General features: G+C 38.0%; 4 protein-coding genes and 1 pseudogene across 7 annotated transcripts in view; 1 reads left to right on the top strand and 4 right to left on the bottom strand.

The window, feature by feature from the left end:
* The window catches only part of LOC131324869 (F-box protein CPR1-like), a 54,586-nt gene extending 49,308 nt beyond the window's left edge, over positions 1–5,278 (bottom strand). For 3 of the 4 annotated variants that reach the window (XR_009199470.1, XM_058357042.1, XM_058357043.1), the window contains exon 1: positions 3,998–5,278. Coding sequence is in view for 3 of the 4 variants with exons in the window: in XM_058357042.1 (XP_058213025.1) it covers positions 3,998–5,204 (1,207 nt within the window). In the remaining variant the exon portion in view is untranslated. Of the gene's footprint in view, positions 1–1,787; positions 2,232–3,997 lie in introns of those variants that run through there. The other variant, XM_058357041.1, reaches the window with a different exon arrangement.
* A 4,982-nt stretch (positions 5,279–10,260) lies between these two features.
* On the top strand, positions 10,261–14,806 carry LOC131322442 (ABC transporter C family member 14-like; annotated as a pseudogene).
* A 1,341-nt stretch (positions 14,807–16,147) lies between these two features.
* Positions 16,148–18,319, bottom strand: LOC131323499 (multiple organellar RNA editing factor 8, chloroplastic/mitochondrial-like). Its single transcript, XM_058355326.1, has 4 exons — positions 17,851–18,319; positions 17,386–17,483; positions 17,208–17,273; positions 16,148–16,518 (listed from the first exon to the last, which is right to left on the bottom strand). The coding sequence occupies exons 1-4, from the start codon at positions 18,258–18,260 to the stop codon at positions 16,343–16,345; spliced, it is 750 nt and encodes a 249-aa protein (XP_058211309.1). The 5' UTR covers positions 18,261–18,319; the 3' UTR covers positions 16,148–16,342.
* A 2,640-nt stretch (positions 18,320–20,959) lies between these two features.
* Positions 20,960–21,292, bottom strand: LOC131324023 (uncharacterized). Its single transcript, XM_058355853.1, has one exon. The coding sequence runs from the start codon at positions 21,290–21,292 to the stop codon at positions 20,960–20,962; it is 333 nt and encodes a 110-aa protein (XP_058211836.1).
* Positions 21,293–21,335: 43 nt separating this feature from the next.
* LOC131324022 (uncharacterized) lies at positions 21,336–22,490 on the bottom strand. The gene is made up of 2 exons (XM_058355852.1): positions 22,159–22,490; positions 21,336–22,009 (listed from the first exon to the last, which is right to left on the bottom strand). The coding sequence occupies exons 1-2, from the start codon at positions 22,349–22,351 to the stop codon at positions 21,336–21,338; spliced, it is 867 nt and encodes a 288-aa protein (XP_058211835.1). The 5' UTR covers positions 22,352–22,490.
* Positions 22,491–25,329: the final 2,839 nt, after the last annotated feature.

The raw sequence follows: 25,329 nt of genomic DNA, 5'->3' as shown, positions 1-25,329 counted from the left end.
TAAACATGGGTTAACTCTTTTAGAGCATCTCCAATCCAACACCCTCTAAATCTCTATTTGAAATGATCAAATTAATCTATTTTATTTGAAAAGTAGATTTAGAGGATTGTACTATTTGTCTCAATTCCAACCTAACACTCTATTTCTCAACTCCAACACATATTTGGAGGAGATCCTCTATTTTTTCCTTCATCCTCTATATTTAGAGAATCAAAGTTCATCCTCCCAAATGGAGGAGAGTTTTAGAGGATGGGTTGGAGAATGTTTTTCCTCCAAAATGAAGAAATGGAGTATGGGTTGGAGATGCTCTTACTCCTCCGGTAAAAACTTAACCAAGGTTTAAAAAATTACCCATATGCCACAACACCCCATAATATCTTACTGATTAAAAAGTGGAACGACTAAACAAATACTCCGTCCGTTCATAAATAAATGTCCAGCCCACAAACTTAAACCTTTAAAAACATGCGATTTTTTCGGAATTAATTTTTTTTTTTTACAATGTGAAAGAACTCATTAATATCTATTGATTTGTAAAAAAAAATTGAATTATTTAGCGAAACAAACGCATCTTTTTAGAGGCTTAGTTTGCAAAACAAAAGCATCTTTTTGGAAACGAAGGGAGTACAATACAAATTTTTTATGGACGGAGGGAGTATTTGTTTAGTCGCACATTTCACTTTTTAATCAGTGAGATATAATGGGGTGTTGTGGCATGTGGGTAATTTTTGAAACCTTTCAAGGGTTAAGTTTTTACCAGAAGAGTAGAAGAGTTAACCCATGTTTGGTTTGGCACTATTAATGATGTGGCGCCGGGGGATTAGTTTGGAGGAAAAGGGGACTTCTCCTCCTCCTCAGGTGGAGATAATTTATTCTCATTTAGGAACCATGTAAAAAGCTTTGCGTCATGTGTTTTCTATTTCACCGAATTTTCAACACTCCCTACTCAATTTTCCATAATCGATAATGTACTGACTGAATACTAATGTAAGAACATCCCGATAGTTAATACTATGAATCAGGTGTATGGTCTAATTTGCACGCATTTCAACTAATTTTATAGAATCAATCCCATCGTCCACTAACATCCTAATGGTTTAGAATATCACAATACAATTTAGGTTACTCCAAATGTAGAACCCATATTATACCGCTAAGAAAAAAATATGATAGTAAGGGAGCTTTTCGCCACGTAATTTTCAAGGAGGCAATCACTAGAAACAGCATAACAAAATCGGAACGAATAAACGTTGTAAATGCACCACCTCTCCTATGTTACAACAATTCAGATGAAGGCGGCACATTCTTTTTCCCAGCATGAACTCAACAAATGTGCAAGGGAGGAAAACATCTCCTTAACTTGAACTAAACAATTTGACTGACAATTTTTGCGATTCAACTCCCTTCAAAATCCCGTTTTGCCAAGGTTCTTATTTTTTAATAGACTTTCATAGGGCCACATTTTGTGCAACCTCTCCACTCCCCAGCCTACCTAATGTCAAGATTATTTGAAGTATTTGAGAACTCGAGAAGTTCACGAGATAGCTTTTGCACATCAATTACTGGAAAAAAAATGGTGGGAAAATGTCGCCATATAGACAACGCCTGTTTGTTGGTTTTTTTGATAACTCGTATAGGGGCTATCGGACTGACTGATCCGGAATCTTGTAGAGAGCAATATGACCATTCACATGACATCAAATCTTGCCTTGTCTTCTAAAAACAACAGTACTGAACAAACAGATAGCAGTTAAAACATCTAGAGATCAATTATATTAGACAATATAGAAAGAAACATGGGAATCATATTTGTAGCCATACCTGTTTTATTAACCAATTACCATTTCCTTCAACCTGGCTTATCGTGCGGGAAAAAAAGAAGGGAACAACATGGCTAATCTGCCATCTATCAGAATTTAGGGCTATAAACAACCTGAATAGCCAACCACTATTACCAGAAAGATTCAACATCTTCACTCACAAGAGCAATTCGAAGATACCAATAGACCAGAATTGCGGGCATTAGAAATTAGAAAAGAAAATACTGCGTCTATGTTAGCCTAATCTAGATGATCTTCCTCTCTTCTTTTTGCCGCCTTCAAAATCTCCCATTTCTTTGCCCTCTCCAACTTATGGTGTAAATCCATACTTATGTCATCCATGGATGGCCACCAATTCTCGATTGGCATTCCTTTGCCGATGAATTCACCCCAATCTAAGTTTCTGCTGGACTACAAGATTACAACCACATAAGAATGAGTTCAAACTTTACCCTAAAACAATCGCTTACACTTGAAACCGGATAAGCAAAAAAGACGAAAGTTGCATTGCATATTTATCACGCAACAATACACAAAGGAAAATCTGAAGGCAATACAAGAACCAAGCCATGTAGAGAAAGCATAAATTGTCTAAAAGATGCAAGTTGCTCAAGAATCTGATCAGCAAGCCCCATGAAAGACACAGATTATATTGTTAGCTCTTTTGGATGGTATTTTTTATACTGGAGAAGAACAAGCTGGCACCAACCCAAGATTAATTTTGACAGATTGGATGGGTTTGGTGATCCACAATGTGCTTGATAACAGTAGAACAAATGAATTAGCTCTGATACCCTTCCCTAACAAGGAAAAGGACCATCATTCTCATATAACGCTAGTAAGCATAATTGACAAACAAATGGAGAAAAACAGAATACACACATCACAACCGGTAGTAAAACTTCCCTAATCAAAGCCCTTCCAGGCACCTAACAAAATTCAAATCATTTAGTCCATAGTACTTGTGGATACAGGAGGACAATTAGAGGGGAATCTTTTTCTCCGGATCAGGACATCGTAATGAAGTCTCTGAAACAAAGAAAAGTGCTACCCCCTTGCCTTTCATACAAGACATCCAATACAACTTTGTTCCAAAAAACTTTGCAACACCATACATGATCAGTCTGTCTAATTGAAAATTCGTGGACTCACCATGATACTACGTTTTGGAAATCTTCTCCTTCATAGGTTCGACGATCTCATAACCGAGTCACAGACTCGCATAAATCACATATAACAGGGAAAAAGAGCTAGCGAACAAATCAAGAAACTGACTCTGTTCCTCCTAGTATTCCATACTTGTATACATAGATATACCCATAGAAATATTTTTGCTGCCACTGTGTTGCTATAACTATAGGAAGCCTAAGATCAGATTATGTGCCAAACATAGAACCCAAATTTCAGTCTTTTGTTCATCAAAACAATTTCTATGGGCTGTAAGGATACATTAAACCCTACAAGATATCAGTGCCCAGGGATCATTTGGAAATTTCAGGACTCACCATGATACTATGAGTCAGAAATCTACTCCTTCACAAGGGGGACGATTCGTAACCAAGAGTCCAAGTCTTGCGAAAACTAGATATAACAGGGCAAAAGAGAGCTAATTTACGTATCTGGAAACAGAATGCAGTTCCTTCATGTATCGCATGCTTTTTTACACAAAATATACCCATAGAAATACTTTTGTTATCATCATGTTGCATAAAAAAGTTATGCCAAATTGCCAATTACTTGTGGATGGAAGCCTGAGATCACATTATGTGCCTACAAATACTAAATTATAGACTTTTTGCCCATCAATCTATTTCCATGGGCTGTAAGGATACAAAAAACACTACATTACCCAGGATTAATTTGTCTTAGTCGCTCTAATTATTAGTAGGACAGATGACATCCTTGAGATTACTACCGTAGCAAACTTAACTCACAAGCTCCCTATTTGGCCATTCACGTACTGACATATTCAAAAAAACGTATCGCGATCAGAACAATACCAGAATATTTGCTACTTATTTGAAAAATATTTGCTACTTATAAGTGATGGATTTTTCTAGTCTTCATCAACCCATGGAAGTAGAACTAGAAAAATCCATCACTTATACCGAAAAAACTAGCATATGAATCGACAAATGACTAAAAGAGAGGAGAAATAACACAAGATGCTCACTTACCCGTTGACAAAAGATTCTGGATTGACTTAGAGGAACTACTCGGTGAGACTAGACTCTCAACATACACCACTACTTTGAACCCACTTCCATTCAACCTCAAACCCTGCCCACTTCGCGTTATCTCCCGAAGTTCTTCTTTGTCCTCGTGAGGAAGATAGGACAACAACCTACACGTTTTCTCTTCAATATTATACACCACTAATCTCTTCCTATCGATCTCCATCATCACCTCACCATCTCCCGTGAAACACAACGGTGTCAACGTCTTAAACTGCAGATCCCCCGCGTTGTAAGGAACCACAAACAACTTCTCCCACGACTCCACCGCGCCACCCTTCTTCAACCCCAACACCTCAACACTGCCTTCTCCATGGCAAGCCACGCAAAGCGATCCCCCCAAAACCCCCAACCCGTACTTCAAAACACCCGGTTCCCAACGCAGTTGGGTCATCTCAACAAACTCCTCTGCTCCAAAATCGAAACCAATAATCGCTGGATCACCCGTCTTTCCAACCACCATCCAGAAAAGATCTCCACCCACATTACTCCCCGGCATATCCTTACAAATCCTATAAGGAAAATCACCAATCCTCCGTACCCTCTGTTTATTACTACTAACCCTCGTGCCATCCAATGATGAGCACGACATGAAACAGCTATCACCAGTGTCATCTGTCTGGTAAGCCGCGATCACCTTATACGCATCGGTAATCTTATCAAAACCAAGCCCTAAAAGACAGTACCTAGTAGACGCGCGAAGAGAGAAGGTGGGAATAGAACGCACGTGTTCTTTTTCTCTAGTAGACGGGTTCCAGACAAAGAAAGTCTTGTCCGAAATGGAAATCAACACCAACCCGTTGCAGGAATTCCATATCCTCGCGGACGGGTACGAGTACTTGAAGTCGTTGCAGAGCTCGACGACGGAGGGGTCGGAGAGGGTGTCGGCGTCGACGGAGCGGAGGGCGACGGAGGCGGGGGGCTTGCGGGACACGAGGACGGCCACGCGGCGCCTGCGGCGGTGGCGCGTGTCGGCGGAGTGGAGGGCGTGGAGTTTAAGGAAGTGGGGGTCGGCGGAGATCCAGTGGCGGAATTGGGTGGAGACAGATTTGAAGCGGTGGAGGGATTTGACGGGGAGGCGGGAGAGGATGTCGAGGAGAATTGCGTCGGGAAGGGAAGGTTGTCGGGAGTAATCGGAATCTTCCTCCATGGTTGTTGAGTGATTGGTTGATTAGGGCTTGTGATTTTTTTTTTGATCACCCGGGTTTGTGATATTTTGTTTTGGGTTGTTTAAATGGTGCAGGGGTTAGAGAGCAGTTGAGTTTTGTTTACCTTCCACGTGAACATTATCTTTTTTCCTATTGGTTAAAATAATGTGGTATCTACCAGAAAATGATGTCATGCTTACCAAAAAGTGTATTGCATGGTAAATATGACATCACTTTATGGTAGGATCCATGCCATTTGAACCAATGAGAGAGAGGATAATGTTCACCATCTTTTAAGGAGTGTAAATAAAATTGCACTCTTAGAAGAGTGTAGCACGTGGGAGAGGCGGAGATGAAAAGAAAAAGAGCAGCACTAAGTCTCCGCATGGATTCGCGGTAACCGTTCACCGCACGTATAAAATAAATACATAAAAATATTTATGAATTTTAAAATAAAATTTCATGGGATTCTGTCGGTTCCAACGGATATCAGTAGATATATTTTTTGAATTTGTAGGGACGAAACTATAAAACTAAACAGTTTCGTCCCTACGAATTCCAAAAAACATATCTACCGATACTCATTAGAGCTAATTTTTTACGGGGTCTCATGAAATATTATTTTAAAATTTATAAATATTCTTTTGTATATTTTTGGGGCTTGGAGTGGGCCCCAATAGGTGCGCAGTGGACGGTCACCGCATTTTCATGCGGTGTACCTAGACTTTCACAAAGAAAAAAGAAAAATGCTAGGATACATAAAAAAGAAAACATGAAAGAGAATGGACAGCTCAGATTCATAATCAGCTTGAATTTACATTAATAGTGAATCCGAGCCATCCCTTTCTTTTTATGAATACTTTCATGATTCTTATGTCATGTATATATATCTTATAAAGCCCCAGATGAAAATGATCCCCATCTTTTAACTTAGACACCGAAATTATGATTGAGAGTTGTGTATGTGAATCGAAGGATGCCGCAGTTGTGTTTGAAATTGTGGTGGAGATTTGTGTCCGTTTTTATTTTTGAATTTTGAAAATCTTTGTTTTTTTTTTTTGACAATAAAGAAGAGCTTTATAGATAAAAGAGTCATTACATTCTATGGTTCATTACAACCCAAAGCACAAGGCTAAAAGAAACAAAAAATAAAAAGAATACATCAAGCATATCCAAAGGTAAAATCTTCCAAAGCAAAAGAACGATTGATATCTCATTCAGTATCAAAAGGATAGAAAGTGTCCACTTCTGAATGGATCCTGGAAAATGCCGCAAACTTTGCCAAAAATATATGTTTGATGTAATCTGCTATGGTCACATAGGGATAAGCTGCATAAATGAACAGACTGCACAAGAAAGTAGAAATAAAAAAACAATGGAGCTGCAATGGCTGGAAACTCCTTAATGCTTCTCAGATAGTAAAAAAGTGAAGAATCATTAGTATGAATGTAAATATGCAAAATATTTCTATTTAAAGCCCAACTCACAGCCTCAATTAAAGGGAGAATAGAGGCGTAATCTTTTGGAGAGGAAGAACTTCTGAAAATAGAGCCCACAGCCCTGGACTGAACCTTAAAGGTTATACCCATGCCAAATTTGTTACACTACATATTATAAGCATAGGCACAAAAAATATCCAAAACCGGATCATCACAATTGCATAAACATGGAGTAACATGAAAAGTATGCATTTTCAGAATGTGAAGGATTAGAAGTTCTAGGAGAAAGTTCTCTAAAGATGGTGAGTGGAGATAAAAATATGGAAGGTTTAAGAGATGCAAAGGCTTGGTTGATGGATTGAGTGAGGTGGTTTGCATGAGTGAGAACTTGAGAGAGGGATGGAAAAATAGACTAAAAAACAGCCTTGTTTCGTGCCAGCCAGATACACCAAAGAATACACGAAATTTTTGAGAAAAAACTCTTGCAGTGAAGTGACAAAATGTGGCCCATATGATGTAACCAGACTAACCAAAATGAAATAGAGTGATTTGGAGTTAGAGGAATGAGCATTCCCAGATCTGATCCAAACCAAAAGATTGTTCCACTTTCAAATTCGTACCATGCCTACGGAATATCAAATTTATTCACTTATATTGGGATTTTGACTCGTAATATTGAATTTATTCACACTTATATTTGGATTTTGACTCGGATTATTTGTGTGAAGCTTCAAGTTGGGTTCCACACAGTCTAGTGTACACCTTCAGTACATTTAGTTTTTGAAAAGGTAAGAATTATTCGGTCATGTGGTTATTGATTCTGGTCAACTTGATTTTTGTAAAATTACAATGCTTGAAAAATTCCACAGAATAGAGTCTATAATAATATCGAAGGGCTCTTTCACGATTTAATCGTCTTCATCTTTAATTCAAAAAAATAAGCACTTATTATTTATTTCCCTTAGTGAAACGGGATTAGTCACATAATTTGCTTCTTGAGGGTGAGCGACAGTCGGTGACTCGGTGTGCAAGCATAAAAGCAACTTCCAAAAACATGCATAACTATTAGAATTCGCGAAAGCGATGATTAAGAGTAGGAGTGCAATGAGAGGATCGAGAGCGCTAGGTGCTACTGAAGGATTATGTAACTTAGCCTTGACCCCTTAAATTGTTAAAGAGAAATAAAAATCGATAACAATCGCAGTTTTTTTGCATGTTCCTTATGTGTAACTTAGCAACCAAATTTCTTTTCTTATTCACGAAAAACCATAGGGAAAAAAATGATGCTACGGTATCTCCGGTCATTTTGGGACACCGTAATTTTTCGTATAACTTCATCATTATGAGCATAACTAAAACTTATTACAAGCATAACAAAATCCAAACAAGACATAACCAAAGAATATCCAAAAAACCAACCAAGGCATAACAAAACCCAACCAAGACATAACAAACAAGTTATGCCTTGTTATGTTTTTATTATGCTTGTAATTGGTTTTGGTTATACTCATAATGATTTTGTTATGCTAAAAGTTACGGTGTCCCCAAAATGACCGGGGACACCGTAATTTTGGCATAACCGGACCATTACAAGCATAACCAAAACCAGTGATATGTATAACCGGACCATATGGTTTGGGATGCTATGTAAGGTCTTGGTTATACATATCACTGATTTTTGTTATGCTTGTAATGATCCGGTTATGCCAAAATTACAGTGTCTTCAAATAGAGGGTAGACACCATAGCATCCAAAACCATATCCGAACTTACTTTGTTGAGGATGACTTCGGTGTCCGCAGTCATTTTGGAAACACCGTAACTTTTGGCATAACAAAATCATTATGAACATAACCAAAACCTAATACAAGCATAACAGGACCATAGCAAGATATAACTTGTTTGTTATGCCTTGGTTGGGTTTGGTTATACCTTGGTTGGTTTTTTAGATATTCCTTGACTATACTTTGTTTGAGTTCTGTTGTGCTTGTAATGAGTTTTAATTATGTTCATAATGGTAAAATTATGCCAAAAATTACGGTGTCTCCAAAATGACCGGAGACACCGTAGCATCATCTACTTTGTCATTGCCAATCACAAGGAAGATATGTCGCCAAAAAGAAAACAGGAACCAGAAATCGAAACAGAACAAAAAAAAGCAGCAGCAAAATCAGAAACACAAAAACTCCCTAGCGTTCCGGAACCCATCTTAGTTCACGTACTCTCGAGACTACCAGTTAAGTCTCTTCTTCACTTCGGGTGCGTTTCCAAGTCTTGGCGTTGTTTAATATCTGATCCCAAATTCAAATCTGACATCGAAAAGAGTGCTAGTTATGGTCATGATGGTCTTTGATTATTTTTCAAGAAACAGTTGTTCGTCCACTTACTTGATAGATGCTAATAAAGCATTGGCAAAGGAATTGGATTTTACCTAAACCATTGACAGACGAAAACCCGTATGTGATGATGCCAAAAATCATGGGTTCTTGCAACGGGTTGGTGCTTTTGAGTACTATAGATGCGGATGACTTGTTCATGCGGAATCCATCAACTAGATCCTGCAATAATGCCAACAAAGTGCTTTCTTATGGCTGGAATGACGAGGACGGGTTCTACGGGATTTCTAGGGTTGTTGCTAGACTTTGTTATGACTCCGCGCTTGATAATTACAAGGCGGTGGTGGCATTAAGGGATTTCGACCTACCGGACAGTAGTGTTTCGAAAATAAGACTTGGACAAAGAATAGCTTGGCATGCATATTGAACAACATTAAGTATTGGAATGCTGATTATAAACCATAATCATTAAACTGATTCACCATCCAAAAGACTGGAGAATTGAGTTCAGTAAACATATGCTGGAAGACCCCATCACATCAAAACTAGGTTCCCATATCACATTTTGCTACGAAACCACATTTTGAGCAGAGGAAAAGACCGTTGTTGGCTACAAAAAGTCAATATTGGTCGTAAGTATCGGTTATTTTGTTACAAACCACGTTTTGAGCAGCGGCAAGACCATTATTGGTTATGAAAGGTCAATATTGGACGTAACTACACTAAAACGTTAGTAGATATTGCAAACTGTAATACAGAATGCTGAAAAAGGGAGGCACTGCACTGACGGATACGAAGGAATCATCGTAAGTGGTTAGGGCTTTACCTCCAACCAGATTGTCCAGTTATCAGGGTTTGTGCCACTGAGTCCAGCAGTTGTGAAGAATCTTTAATTGATTTGTCGTTTTGTACTTCATTGACTAGTTTCGGCAACATGGGGTGGGGAGTAAAAACACTAGCTGTATTAAAATAGCAATGATGACACATATAACATCTGACATGTCTGCATGTTTAGTCCTAGTAAAATAAATTTCGGACGAACAGATTCAGATATAATTGTGCTCACGATCCATGTCATTATATCAAATGGTTCCCTCAAATGACTCGAGACGTATTTGTATTCGGGTGTCTGTGTTGCGGTCCGCAACGCTCTCTTGACCAACACTAGTAGTGGAATTCGCACCAATCTCTCTCGATTCTCGTTTTTGCAGTTAGGATGCTATTGAAAAACTCGTTTATACTCGCTCGTGCAAGCGCATTATGTGACTTTAGTTGGAGTTAATACGAAGCCAGTGAACAATAGTCAAGCCTTTCTAGAGCACACCGTGGTCCAAACTTCCCTCTCTTTGAATCAAGTTTTGTGGCCATGGTTCAGTAAGAGGAGAGAGTGATCTCTTCTCACTCTAACCACCTAGTGTATGCAAATATTTCTCTCTCTCAACTATTTTGTTGCTGATCAATGAATTATCAATGAATTTGGATCACTCCATGTAGAATACTGATCAAAATAGAAGTTCTTCTCTCCTTCCTCTATTGCTGTACTATATGTTTATTTTTATTTTTTTTTGGTAATTCTTTAAATTTGATTTGTACGTCACTGAATTATGATTTTCATGGTAAACTGCTAACACTCTGCTTCAAACCTTGATTTCAACTTTCAACCCATTTGATGTTCTATTAATTTGCTCAATCTGCATGTTCATCTCATTGAATCCATGTTTTCCTCAACTTATCTGAAATGGGTTTTGGATTTTGTGACCTGTTCTTCCTTTCTTGATTTGGTTTGGTTTGGTTTTAGCACATATGAATTACAGATTGCTGCAATGGTGTTTGTTCATATTCCTCTGTGATGATTTCAGGCCTGTGGTTAAATTCATATCTACCGACCCCAAGTGATTGGGACACAAGGCTCGGTTTGGTTTGATTTAGTTAAATCCATATCTAATTCTCGTTCTTCTTTTCCAGGAGGCTAGTTAGTGCATGAGAAACCAGTTTCAAATATATATAACTATGTCATCTGTTTCTTGGCTCACCTCTCCTGAATGTTCAACCTCAATCATTCAATCCTCGGATAGTGTTTCAGCTACAATCCAATGGCTGGGGTTCATCTTCCTATCTCCATGTCCCCAAAGACTTCTCTTTTCAGCCATTGATGTAATATTTTTGTTGACCCTTTTCGTATTTTCGATCCGAAAGCTATACGCTAGATTCTTTTCCAAAAGCACTTCCAATTCCTCAATAAACAAGCCCCTACTGAAAGCAATAAATCCCATTTCAGAGCCACCACCTGGTTCAACCTCTCTCTAGTTCTTACATTTCTATTAGCAACATGTTACACGGTGCTATGCATTTTAGCTTTTATTCGAGGTACTGAATCTCCATGGCAGCTTACAGAAGCTCTATTTTGGTTAGTCCAAGCAATAACCCATGTCGCGATTTTGGTCCTTATTGCACATGAGAAGAAATTTGAAGCTGTTACTCATCCTATGTCCCTTAGGATCTATTGGGTGGCCAACTTTGTACTTGTATCTTTGCTCACTGCTTCAGGTGTCACTCATTTTATTACGGTTGGTGGCAATTTCGACAGCGTCATGAAAACTGATGATATAGTTTTCTTTGTTGTGCTTCCAACGTCTGCATTCCTTTTTGTCATTGCCGTTCAAGGATCATCTGGGTTTGTAGTTAGAGAACCAGAAATAGATACAAACTCAAGGCCACAAGTAAATGGGACTTCTTTGATAAATCCTAGTGTGAGTGGCTACGCTACTGCTTCTTCGTTCTTTAAAGTTACTTGGCATTGGATGAGTCCTTTATTAAGTAAGGGATACAAATCCACTCTGAAAGTGGATGATGTTCCTTCACTTTCACCCGATCATCATGCTGAAATAATGGCAGAGGTTTTCGAAACAAATTGGCCTAAACCAGAAGAGAATTTCAAAAATCCACGTTGAACCACTTTGCTCCATTGCTTCGGGAAGCAGATTGTTTTCATTGGTTTTCTTGCCATTGTCCGGTTGTCTGTTATGTACATGGGTCCGGTTCTAATCGATGAATTTGTAAATTTCACATCTGGGAAGGGAAGCAGCCCCTATGAAGGATACTATCTGGTTTTTGATCCTTCTAGTTGCAAAAATAGTTGAAGTCCTTAGTTCCCACCATTTGGATTTCCACTCACAAAAACTAGGAATGCTAATCCGGTGCACTGTCATTACCGCCTTATACAAGAAGGGTCTAAGATTATCTTGCTCATCGTGACAAGCTCATGGGGTTGGACAGATAGTGAATTACATGGCGGTCGATGCTCAACAGCTCTCTGATTTAATGGTACAGTTGCATTCACTATGGCTAAATGCCATTTCAACTCGGTGTTGCCTTAGCCCCTCTTTATTCTACATGGGCCTATCCATGTTTGCAGCATTGGTCTCATAATCGCAGTTATGATCTTTAGTCTCATGTGAATGCGCAAAAACAACACGTTCCAGTACTTTGTGATGACGAGTCGTGATTATAGGCTCAAGGCCACTAATGAAATGCTGAGCAATATGAGGGTAATCAAATTCCAAGCGTTGGAGGAACATTTTAACAAAAGAATACAATCTTGTCGCGAAAAGGAATACGGGTGGCTTAGCAAGTTTACCTACTCAATGTCCTGGACCATGATTGTGCTATGGAGTATGCCTGTTATAATGGTAGCTCTTGTTTTCGGGGTAGCGATTGTCTTGGGAGACACTCTTGATCCAGGAAGAGTTTTCACAACAGTAACTGTTCTTAGAACTATACAGGACCCCGTTCGGACATTCCCACAGGCTCTCATATCAGTTACTCAAGCGTTGATCTCGTTAGAAAGGTTGGAGGGGTTTTTGATAAGCAGGGAGTTGGATGAGAGAGCTGTGGAGAGAGAGGATGGTTGTGATGGTAGGGTCGCGGTGGAGGTGAGAGATGGGTATTTTTCATGGGATGATGAGGGGGAAGATGCTGTTTTGAAAGGTTTGAATCTAGAGATCAAGAAAGGGGAGCTTGCTGCAATTGTTGGAACTGTTGGGTCTGGGTCTTCCTTATTGGCTTCAATTCTTGGCGAGCTTCACAAGAAGTCAGGAAAGGTTTGAATCCTTCCGCTTCTTGAAATTATCTCAGACCAAATTTTGCATATTTTTGGTAGATTCGCATCATCAAGATTCAATGGCAGCATAAACTTTTTGTTGCAATCCTAGTTAACTTTATACAGTGGTTAAGGTATTTTACATGAAGAAAGTCGTTATATGTTGTTTTCAGTCATCTACGACTAAATTGGTTGCATTAGTTTGTCCCTTTTACTCCTGATATTGGTTTATACATGTAATGGTGTATACCATCAAAGTAGCAACTTTAAGCAGTATATTTTGTTGCAGTGTACTTAATGCCGAAAGTTAATATTCTCTAAGCGGAAGGCAACAGCATCCCTACTTCTGCTTTTAGAATATTTGCTCTCTTTTTTTCAGCTTATTTAAGCTACTACTACTTTTTACCACATTAGCTGTAGGCAGAAGCACCAAACACAAAGACATTTAGTCCAAAGGTTAAAAGGTGGAGATAGACTTGCTGTTCTTCTCTCTATTAGAATAGTTTGATTTATACAAGGAGAAAAGTCTGACTACTTTATCCTTGATCTGTTAATATTTTCTTGAATTTTCTTTTTCTTTTTTTTTCCCTCTACGGGTCAGAGTTTGTGGAACTACTGCCAATGTGGCGCAAACATCATGGATACAAAATGCAACTATCCAAGAAAACATATTGTTTGGTTCACCAATGGACAAGGAAAGATAAAATGAAGTCATTAGAGTTTGTTGTCTGGAGAAGGATTTGGAAATAATGGAGCATGGTGACCAGACCGAGATTGGAGAACGCGGAATCAATCTTAGTGAAGGCCAGAAGCAGAGGGTACAACTTGCTACAGGACTGTGATATCTATCTTCTTGACGATATATTCAGCGCTGTTGATGCTCATACTGGATCAGAAATCTTCAAGGTTACACTGAATTCTACATTGTCATAGTTGATATTACGGGCATTCGCAATGCTCTTTCTTTAGGTGATACTGTTGAGATGTCCACATCTCATATCTGTCTTGTGCTACAACTATAATGATTATAGGAACTGAAGCATAGACGATTAAATCCTTCTGGGATAAGAGTGATCATATCGACCCCAAGGCAGGATAATACAACACTAAATCATGCTGGACTCTGATGATTTTTCCAACATATTGTTTACCTGAGACGGAATAAGAGATCTAAAATCTAAATGCTCCTTTAATGTTTTAGTGCTGCATGAGTTCTAACTTTCACTATTTGCAGGAATGTGTGAGAGGAGTTCTCAAAGATAAGACCATTTTACTTGTGACACACCAAGTTAACTTCCTACATAATGCTAGCCAAATATTGGTAAGTAGGATTCGTTTTCATCGGTTATCCCTGAAATTGATGGAAGACTGGTCTTGATATTGTAGTTTATATGACTTGGTCTTTAGTGATCGATCATAGACTCATACTTCCATGTTTCATGGTCATTTTATCACTTAGCCGATATGCTGATTATGAGAAGCATCATCGCCTGTATTGTGATGTGAATACGCACTCTAAACCACATGGTGATAGGACCAGTCCATTGTTTGATTCACTTGTGACACATTTCACTTCCACCTACAATTGGGTATCTGAGAGATGTTTGCCTAACTTTTACTTGATGTACTTTTCTTTTCTTGTTTTGTTTGTGTGTCTGCGGTTTGCATGTAGGGAGACTGATACCCATGACTCAAACCTGAACCACAACATTTGGGGCACATAGCGCTTGCTATTAGCTCATGTCACGACTTCAAACTTCTTAGAAGTTAGAGCGCTATGAAATTTTGTTCCTACAGCGTTCCTATCCCTTGGCTTCATTCCTATGGTGCCGGTTGATGGTTGTCCTGATTTACAATATTGGTAGGGTAGCACCGGCTAATTATGCACAAAAGACCTTGATTGATTTTAGGCTTCTTAGGTACAACATGAAAGTGAGAGAGTCCTGAAATTTTTCACAACACTCGCTTGGGTTATTTGGCTGGAGCATAAGACAAAAAAATATTTCAAAATGACGACGACGCGTGGAATAAAATGCATCATTTGTCATCGATCTTTTGGCATTCATTAACAGAATCCCACTTCTTTTATTTCTAGATTGAGACTTCGTCTAGCTTCCCTCTTTCGTCTTTCTTTCCATCCATCCGGTGATTCTGTTGGACTTCTTGTCCTCTCCTTTGTTTTACCAACTTCAATACTCTTTTTTTTCCGGATGGTTTACCGACTTCAATTTCTGCAAGTTAAGCTATATTTCTTTCATCAATAAATTAGATCTCAAAGTGCAATCCTAGATTATCTCCACGGGACCGTGGGACGTGTAACAAATCTAGGCAAATGGACAAGGTGTAATCAAAGCCAGTGAACTGTAATTTAGGCAAAAGTCAATTAAGAATTGAGATTCTGTCCTAGATAGCATTTGAAAAAGTACCTGGAATCGGATCTTAGTAATGTCCAGCAGAAATGTTACCGTACACAATATAATATAGAACCAGAGATTGCCCCCGCTGTTGAATCTAGTAATGGCCGTTTCAAATCTACACCAAAAAGTCAACTTAAATACAAAAAGACAGTAATAGAATAGAAATTCAATACAACAAGAGAAGTGCTAGCCGTACCGACCAATTTCAAACCGAAACCGTACCGACGGCCGCTCCGGGCTGTCTCCGGCCACCGGACGACCGATCCGAGCCGTTCAAAAATTCTAAAAAAAAAAACCGAGGGGCCTTACGCGAGAATAAACGGCATCCGATGTATGTAGGGTGGTTAGATCGAGTACCCTATTTTTCGCGTATACATATATAAACGAGTATACACGAAAAATAGGATACTCGATCTAACCACCCTACACACATCGGATGCCGTTTATTCCCGCGTAGGGCCACTCGGTTTTTTTTTTTAGAATTTTTGAACGGCTCGGATCGGCCGTCCGGTGGCCGGAGACAGCCCGGAGCGGCCGTCGGTACGGTTTCGGTTTGAAATTGGTCGGTACGGCTAGGATTTCTGATACAACAAACAACATTCACATAAGTGCAGCTAGCATTGTTCCAGTTCTATGCAAGGAAGACACTTACGAATTAAAAATTAGAAGTATGAGTAAGATAAATTCAAATTAATTAATATTCACAAGTCATATAAACAAAGCAAGCAAACAAACAAAAATTAAAAAGAGTAATGGTCATTTATCTTTAATACATAACAAAATAAAGCCCAATTCCCACTCCCCAAGAATCTCTCTCTCAAACCATTAAATATAAGAATTCCTATGGTCTTCAACTTTCCGCTTCATCCTGTTCCACTTTGTTCCCCTCCGACTGCATTCCTTTTGTGCTATTAGGAGGCACTTCAAGGTTTCTTGATTTCTTGTATCGGGGCCGACTTCGTTGACTAAACGGGAGATAATATTTAGTGTCAAACGGTAGGGCCTGTCCATTGATGAAAGGTTCCCCTGCCACCACAATCAATACAACACTAAAGTCACACACTCACACAATTTGCAAAGAATACAAGATATAGTAAACAAGCAAATACAATTCACAAGATCAGCTAAGGAAAAAAAAATCAAGCATTTTCCTATGCTAACACAACACAATGACTATAAATACAGGACACCTCCAGTCTCCACGAAAACAGAATATAAGTGCCGTGTAAAGATACACGGCACATTTAGATAAGATAATGTTCTTTTAAGAACCTTTTCAAAATTACTTGATTTGTTTGGTCTCAAACACCAAAGATAAGTAAATGAAATACTAAAAGGCGGGGGATAAGATCACTGTTAATGAAAATGGTGGTGGTGGTACGTTCGAAAGCAATGTTGTACAATCGCTGTCTGATTATTTCTTACAATACCAAGCTAAGTCTAATGCCTCAATGGCTCAATCTATTGGGGCCAGCTAGATGAATCTTTTTTTGCAATTCCCTTCTGCCAAGGTTACATGTTCAATTAATATTCTTCCTTTTTACCACCGCCTCCCATGCCATTGAGTGAATTTTTTCTTTATAGTGCCCCATTGACGCATATTCCTTGTTATGCCACTGAGATCAGCGCGGGAAAAACCTCAAACATTTGCTATGTTAAAACAACGCAATGACATCAAATACAGGACACAAATATGACAGTACAATATTTCATACCTCCATAGTCCTTGGTCTCAGGAAACATGTAAGAATCAGGGGTCACAAGTATGACTCTAGGCAATTCTGTAAAGATTACATACAACAAATGCTTAGAACTTTTATACGGAAGAGTAATGCTAACAACTTTTATGTTGAAGAGTAAGGGCAAAAACCAAGAAGCAATTGCCTGACATGCCTTTTATTTTGTCTGCAAGTTCTTCACTTGCGAGGACTCCAAACGCTAAAAACATTCTTGTCCAAACTGAATAGATTTTCATTCTCGCTTCTTCCTCACTGGAAACATAATTAACCATAATAAAAACCAACAAAAGGTTACTAGGAAATCAAGGCAAGTTGTTGCTTAAACTATATACGTTCAAAGGCTATCAACAAGTTTGTTCCAGATGACTATATTTCACCACTAATAAGTAGTGAAATCTAGTAAATGGCATGACTTTGCAGTTTGCCCATATTTGAATCACAACAAAATTGGGGGGGGGGGGGGGGGGGGGGGGGGGTGTGGGTGGGTGTTTCGAGAGGAGAATGAATATATAACTTCATACCCAAAAAAAAAAAGATTTGGAATTCTGAAAAAAAAAAATAATAAATACTTCGATATTTACTCATAACAACAAAAAAAAAAGGGGGGGAAGAACTTAACCTTCCGACGACCATAGCAAGGGTTTTGACGTAGGTATCAATGATGTCATCTCTGGTAACCGCTTTTCCGACGCAGGTATCAACGATCTCACCTCTGGTAATCCCGCTGTCAAACCCCCCGAGACAAACTTGCCAGTGCTCGAAATCTAACCCATTAGCTCGCCAGAGCTCGAAATCTGACCTATCAGGGAATTCCATGCGACGGGGATCATGATCAGGGCTGAGAGACGGCCGAGCAACAGTTTCTGCCGCCAGGGAGAAGCAGGGGATGTCGGCGGAGGAGGATGCGGGAATCAATGGGCGAAGGAGAGAAGAAGTAGAGAGAGAAGAAGTACGTTTAACAGCGAGGAGGGGATGAGAAGAAGAAAGGGTCAATTTTCCAGCTTTGATAAGCAGATAACGAGCCGCCATTTGGGATCGCCGGAGCCCTAGCTGAGAGAGGAGCTTTTCGCCGATATATACCTAGTACTAGTACTACCTCAGTCCCACGATAGATATCTGTCTGGTCCAAAAGGGTTAATTACTTGTTGCCCCCTTAGTTTATACACATTTTCTACTTTACCCCCTCCTACTATAGAACGCTACAATCTGCCTCATTTATCTTCTAATTCCTAACACATAAGGCCTGTCGTTAGTCTGGGATCCAAAATATCGTGGAAGGGGCATGCGCATGTCACATGATCTATAAAAAAAAGAAAAGATTAAGTGCTCGAATTTTCAATCCGTTTGAATCGGTGTGAAGATCTTATTTCTCTGATCATTTTATCCTGAAGGATCACAATTAATTTTTGCTCTAGGGCTCTCGTTAGTTAATTCTAAGAGATATTTGGTTCTATTACTTTCTTAGGACTAATTAAAGAGAGTTCTAGAGTCAAAAATTAATTATGACTCTTTAGAATAAAATGATCATAGAAATAAGATCTTTGCATGGTTCAAACGGATTAAAAATTAAAACACTTAATTTTTTAACCATATTTTTTAATATATAAACTACCTATGAAAAATTAAGTGCACTTAATTTTTTTCTTTTTTACAGATCACCCCTCTGACGATTTTTTGGATCCCAGACTAACGGCAGGCCTTATGTGTTAGGAACTGAAAGATAAATGGGGTAGGTTGTAGTGTTCTATAGTAGGAGGGGGTAAAGTGAAAAATGTGTATAGATAAATGGGGCAATAAGTAATTAACCCGGTCCAAAATAAAAATTTTAAAATACATACTCCATATTTTGTTGGAGAAAAAAAAACCTTTGTAGGGAACGTGAAAAATAAAATAATTTTTACTTATTTGGTTTGAAGAAAACAAAAAAATAATAAAATAAAAAACTAGGCACAATACAGTTTTCTTATACTTTCATTATATTTTTCTTTTCTTTCTTTTCTTTTTCCTCAAGTTCCGAACAAGGCGTAACTATCTGCCAAAATATACCCCTTTTTCAAACATCAATAAATATTTATATTATCAAACAGAGCGATTTCTATTGAAATGTGGCATATAAACAAGGGAGAATTTTTCATAAGTCCATTATAGCACTTTTCAAACCCACTAAGTCCATTTCTAAATTCTAAAACCCCCTAAGTCCACTAACCTATTAGTAAGGATATAATAGCCCTATTTAGTCTAATATACCCCTATTTTTTAAAAACAATTTGCCCCGTTTTTTCATCCATTTCAAAGACGGCCATTTCAAAATTGAACATATCCCGAAAAAAACTCTAACATCCATTACAAAACCAACCCCCACTCCCCCCCTTTCCCCCCCTTTCCCCCCCTTCTCAGAACGACGATACAGACATTTCCAGAAAAACCATACATCGCCAACGGCCTTCTTCGTCGCCGTTCATCACCATTTTTTCAGTCGTACGTTATTCTACTCCGTTCGACGCCATAGTTCTAGTCGGAACTTATTCTCCATTCGTCGCCCGATATTCGCCCGTTCTAGTTGCCGTGATTCACCCGTTCTAGTCGTCGTGACGCATTCGTTCTAGTCGCCGTGATTCGCCCTCATATTGCCGTCAGATCATACGCCGCAATCGATACACTAGGTATGTTACCCTTCGTATATATGGTTATATCATTGTTTTTGCTAATTTTAGTTAGGGTTTTGATTGCGAGTACATATGGTTATATCAATGCTGGATATATATTCGGACCAATTAGGTGATTTTTCGATCATTGTTTGTTAACTACTTTGATTCCTTGTTCAAACAAATTATTCGGAAAAATTTCTGAATGATTTATGCTTTTGTTTGAGCAGTCCAGTTTATATGCTTATATAACTGATTTGGTTATGTTAAGTTAAGGTTTTGGTAGCAAGTATATATCGTTATATCAATATCTGATCAGTCCAGTTTATGCTTCTATTCGTATATATATGGTTATGTAAATTGTTTGGCCAAGTAACGTTAGGGTTATGATTGCGAGTACATATGGTTATATCAATGTTGAATATATATTCGGACCAATTAGGCCGCTGCGCGGACAATTTCAATAAACTAATTTAATTGGTTTAATTGTTATAACCAAATTCTACGAATATATGGTGTTCCATATGTATATATGGTTATATAAATTATTCAGCAGTTAATGTTAGGATTTTGATTGCGAGTATATATGGTTATATCAATGTTGGATATAAATTGTGATCAATCAGGCCACTGCGCGGACCATTTCATTAATCTAATTTAATTGGTTTAATAGCTATAACAAAAATCAACAAATATATGTTATTCCCTCTGTATATAAGATACATATGGTTATATACTTTGCTGTTATATAAGTACATCAACGATATATATAATGTTCCAGGAAAGCAGAATATAAAATGATATATAACGTTATATAACATAACTTTATCAAACTGTACAGAACTGATGTGCACCTGTAAAGGAGAAGGGATAACTTTATATAATGTTATATAACTTTAATATCTTAAAATGTTCACAACTCATGTCTACAAATATTAAACTCTTTATTTATCCATAATCCAAAAGAAACAATTTCAATATTTAAGCATGAATAATGAAAAAAATGAAAAAAAAACAAACCCCCAACTTTATTCTATTCTCCATCCTAATCTCTCCTTTATTCTCATATTTGACCTCTTTGCATCATATATCGCTTGGCTCTTTGCATGTTCTTCGATTGTACTTTGTGGCCTTGTGGCACCTCCCACATTTATTAGGTCTGGTATATGACTCTTCACCCCTTGAACGAATGCGTTTAACTTTGGGCCTACCCGCTGGCCGCCTATTCCGTGGAGGGTTTATAACCCGGTCACCTTCTTTCGTAAAATCGGGAATGTCACTCTCTACAACTGGATATATGGGTTCTTCATATATACGCCGATACGCATCAACAAGGTATAACGGATCCATATGGTCCACCAAATTTCCTTCCCCTCCAGAAGCTTTTATAATAACCGTTGCAGCATGCCTACACATGAAACCGGTAGATTGCCAATTACCACAAGAGCAGGTCCTTTCCTCAACAGATACGACAGCGTACCTCGTACAAACCACCCTTTGACATAATGATCCTCCACGACCTTCCTTTCTTGATAAAGTGAGCTAACTTCTTATCCATCTTCGGACAAATCACTGAATTCCATTTCATCGACTTTACTCTCCTTGCAGCCATTTGCCTCATAATTTTGCGACGAAGCTCATCAACTAAATAAAATATAGGCATTTCCCGAGCTTTAAGAATCCAATTATTAAACGACTCCAGAGCACTAGAGCTCATCTCACCATACCGTTGACCTTTGAAATACGCGTTACTCCAATGCTCTTTGGGGATACTCGCAATAAAGGTCCTAGCTTTATCTCCACCAAATTGGTAAAAATCTTCCTCAGCAGCTTTGTAAACCGACACCGATGAAGCATATGCACATTTGTTGAACAATTCAACGAGCCTGTTCCGAAAACCTTTTCTAAACCGTCCCGGAAAGTGATCCTTCAAGTTGAACTGTATGTGATAGAGACAGTATGCATGATGACAACCGGGGAACATAACAGAAATGTTGTTGACAAGACCTGCATTACGATCAGTAATAAAGGTAATAGGACGAGTGGACATTGTACTCTTTAGAAGGCCAAGAAACCAAGTCCAATTAGCTTCATTTTCAGCATCACAAATTGCAGAAGCTACAGGGAATAGACCTGCACATGAATGATAAAATATTACATCCTATGCAAACTTTTGTCATGTGTAGCTTCGCATAATAAAACATACAATGTTACATATTCAAAACTATACAAATGAAATCTAATATATAAGGTAAACATATAAAGAACCAACACAAACATACATTGATTTGCATCTTTCCCTGTTGCGGCAAGGAGTGATCCTTTGAATCTACCTTTCAGATGGGTTGCATCAAGACACAAAAAAGGCCGACAGTAGTTGAATCCCTTGATACAAGCGTCAAACGACACAAACAGTCGCGAAAACTCCTTGGTTACAGGATCAGATTCAAGCCTCAAAACGCTCCCCGGATTCATAGCCCTTGCAGCTTCAACGTACCACCGAAGCCTATCGAATGAACCTTCATAATCTCCATATAATCCCCTCTTGCCTTTTCAACACCTAACCAAGCACTATGATAGCACAGATCAAGACCATACTTGTCCGTAAACATATCCATCATGTCGATAGGTGAAGTCTTGGGTTTCTTCTCAACAATCCCAGCTATCTCATTCGCAACCAAACGGGATGACACACGCTTATGCTTATTGGTTCGGTACGTTGAACCACAATTATGCTCATTATGACACTTTGTAATATGAAATACTCAATTGGTTCTATTTAAAATAGCATACACGTACCATCCACACCCTACAATAACACAAACAGCTGTCACCCTAATATTGTCATTTTTCACCAAACGGTACATAAATCCATTCTCAATCGCAAATTTAGCCTGATCCTGCCTGAACTCCTTCACACCTAAGGGAAATTCCTGTCCAACACCCTCTATCAAATGAGCCCAAGCTTCAGTCAAATACCTAGGCTCAGCACGTTTACAATACTTTTCCGCGGGGTCCATTCTATCCACATATTCTAACTCATCATCAACCACCTCATAACCTGGTACTATGTTTATTCTCATCAACCTTTGCGTTTATGCGATCACAATTACTAAACAAGAAAAGCATGTTCTCAAAATCAGATTCATTATGAAGAGCATAATATCCATCCTCATAGGCATATGAAACAGAAAACCCACCAACAGACAGATTTTCCCACCTATTACGAATACTGCTTAAGACATCCTTCAACCTACCACCACCCGATAACCTCACCGGAAGAATCTGCAACCCATACTTACAAAGAAACATGATTGTTGAATCCATGACAACTGCACATAACAACACACAACAAAACGAAAAAATCAAAAAACTGAAAAACGTGGTTATATATCAAAAACCATTCAACATTACAAACACAAAATATAACGTTATATAAATACAATAACATTATATATAGCGAATCTGAAAAGGATAATACTGTTGTTATATAACGTTATATAACAACAGTAACGTTATGTACAATGTCAGATACGACTCTTATCCAGTTATAACATTCAATTCAAAAAACTGAAAACGTGGTTATATATAAAAAATCATACAACGTTACAAACACAAAATATAACGTAATATAAATGCAATAACGTTATATACAGCGAATCTGAAAAGGAGAATATTAACGTTATATAACGTTATATAACAACAGTAACGTTATGTACAATGTCAGATACGACTCTTATACAGTTATAACTTGCAATTCTCATATGTAAAATAACAACTTCAAATACACCAAAATCAATGTCAGAAACGAAATCAAAAGCAACAAATCAATAGAGAGATAGAGTTACCAGAGAGGGAGGGAGACGAGACTAGGGCCTGGATTTCTTGGAATGAATCGTCTGGGAAAAGAAAATATTCACGAACACCGGAGAAGGAACAGAAGATCACCAACACCAGAATAAGAATCGAGATAAACGAATGAGTAATAGTAGATGATCTCAAGATCAAACACTATCTTCCTGATTTCACGCTATTTCTCTCTGACTCTCTATTGTAACGTAAAAAAAGTGGATTCAAACGGCAGGGGATAATGGGGGGGATAATGGGCTAAAAACAAGGGATTTGAATGGAAGGGTAAATCAGTCAGGGATTATTTCTCTTTTAAATGAAACGGACTTTATGCCTTATCAAATATTCCCTCCGTCCCTTTTTTTGTGTCCAGTATTCCATTTTAGGCTGTCCCTTAATAAGTGTCCATTTTGTAAAGTTAGGGGGGTAAAAGTTGGTGTATTGTCTATTTTGTCCCTAAAAGTAAATTTTATTTTGAAAAGTTAGTGAGTAAAAGTGTAATGATGATGGGTAAGTAGGGAAAGTGAAGGAAAAAGTTGATGTGAAAGGTGTAATGATGATGTCTTTTTAATAAGTTGGAGTTACGAAGTAGGACACTTAAAAAGGGACGGAGGGATTATCTATTAGTGGACTTAGTGGGTTTGAAACTTGATCAATGGACTTAGTGGGTTTGAAACGTGGTATAATGGACCCTAGGCCAATTTTTTATATAAACAAAAGCAAATTTTACAACCATTAAATCACTTTCTGTTAACTTCGTAGTCATTGGATCATTAATTATAAAAGACACAGAAAATATTCTTTTAATGAATCTATAGCTCTCTACCCTCACTGTTTAGATACTAGGTAATGTATCTCTATGTAACTATTGCCTTTTATGATTGAATAGGCAAATATATAAACTCCATCAAAATGAAACTGACGATATGTGGTGATTGCAATTATCGCGTAGAGCAATTGGGCAGAACCAATAACTTATTTAAGTTAAGACGCACAGATATCCGCTAGTTTATATTATAAAGGAAAGCAATTTTATGAAATGTATTACGTGACACTTTAATATTGGTATTGAAGGGTCAATATTGATCAATAATTCTAATATCACACCCAATACACACCCACACACTTTCCATTCCGAATATAGAATCTATTTTAGATGCCCATTTCGTGTTCTTCATTCTTTGAGTTGTACTAGTACAAAAATATTCATCCATTTAATCTTAATTATTACCACTTCTATTACTGGACATACATCCAAACACTTCTTCAAGACTAAAAACATGATCAAAATACATATAAAATCTATTTTCAAACTTAAACTTCCAAACACTATTCTTCTACTCCGTCCAACTCATTTTACTTGCTTCACACATACAAAAAGTCGTGCCATTTTAATCTCCGGAAAAAAAAGCTTTCAAGAAAAAGTTTTCAATTTTTTTCTCGCTCAAAATTACTCATCTAGATCTTTTGAACGGTGCAAACAAGAAAAAAAATTAGTTCGAGGAGTAGTTTAATTTTAGAGGTCAAATGACAGTCTACTGTAGAAAGCAAACAAAATGAGACAGAGAGTGAGTCTGCCCATGACATCCGAACACTTTTTTAAA

The sequence above is a fragment of the Rhododendron vialii genome, chromosome 4a, assembly GCF_030253575.1.
Source record: "Rhododendron vialii isolate Sample 1 chromosome 4a, ASM3025357v1".
Taxonomy (NCBI): Eukaryota; Viridiplantae; Streptophyta; class Magnoliopsida; order Ericales; family Ericaceae; genus Rhododendron; species Rhododendron vialii.
This window is presented reverse-complemented; position numbering and strand designations above follow the sequence as displayed.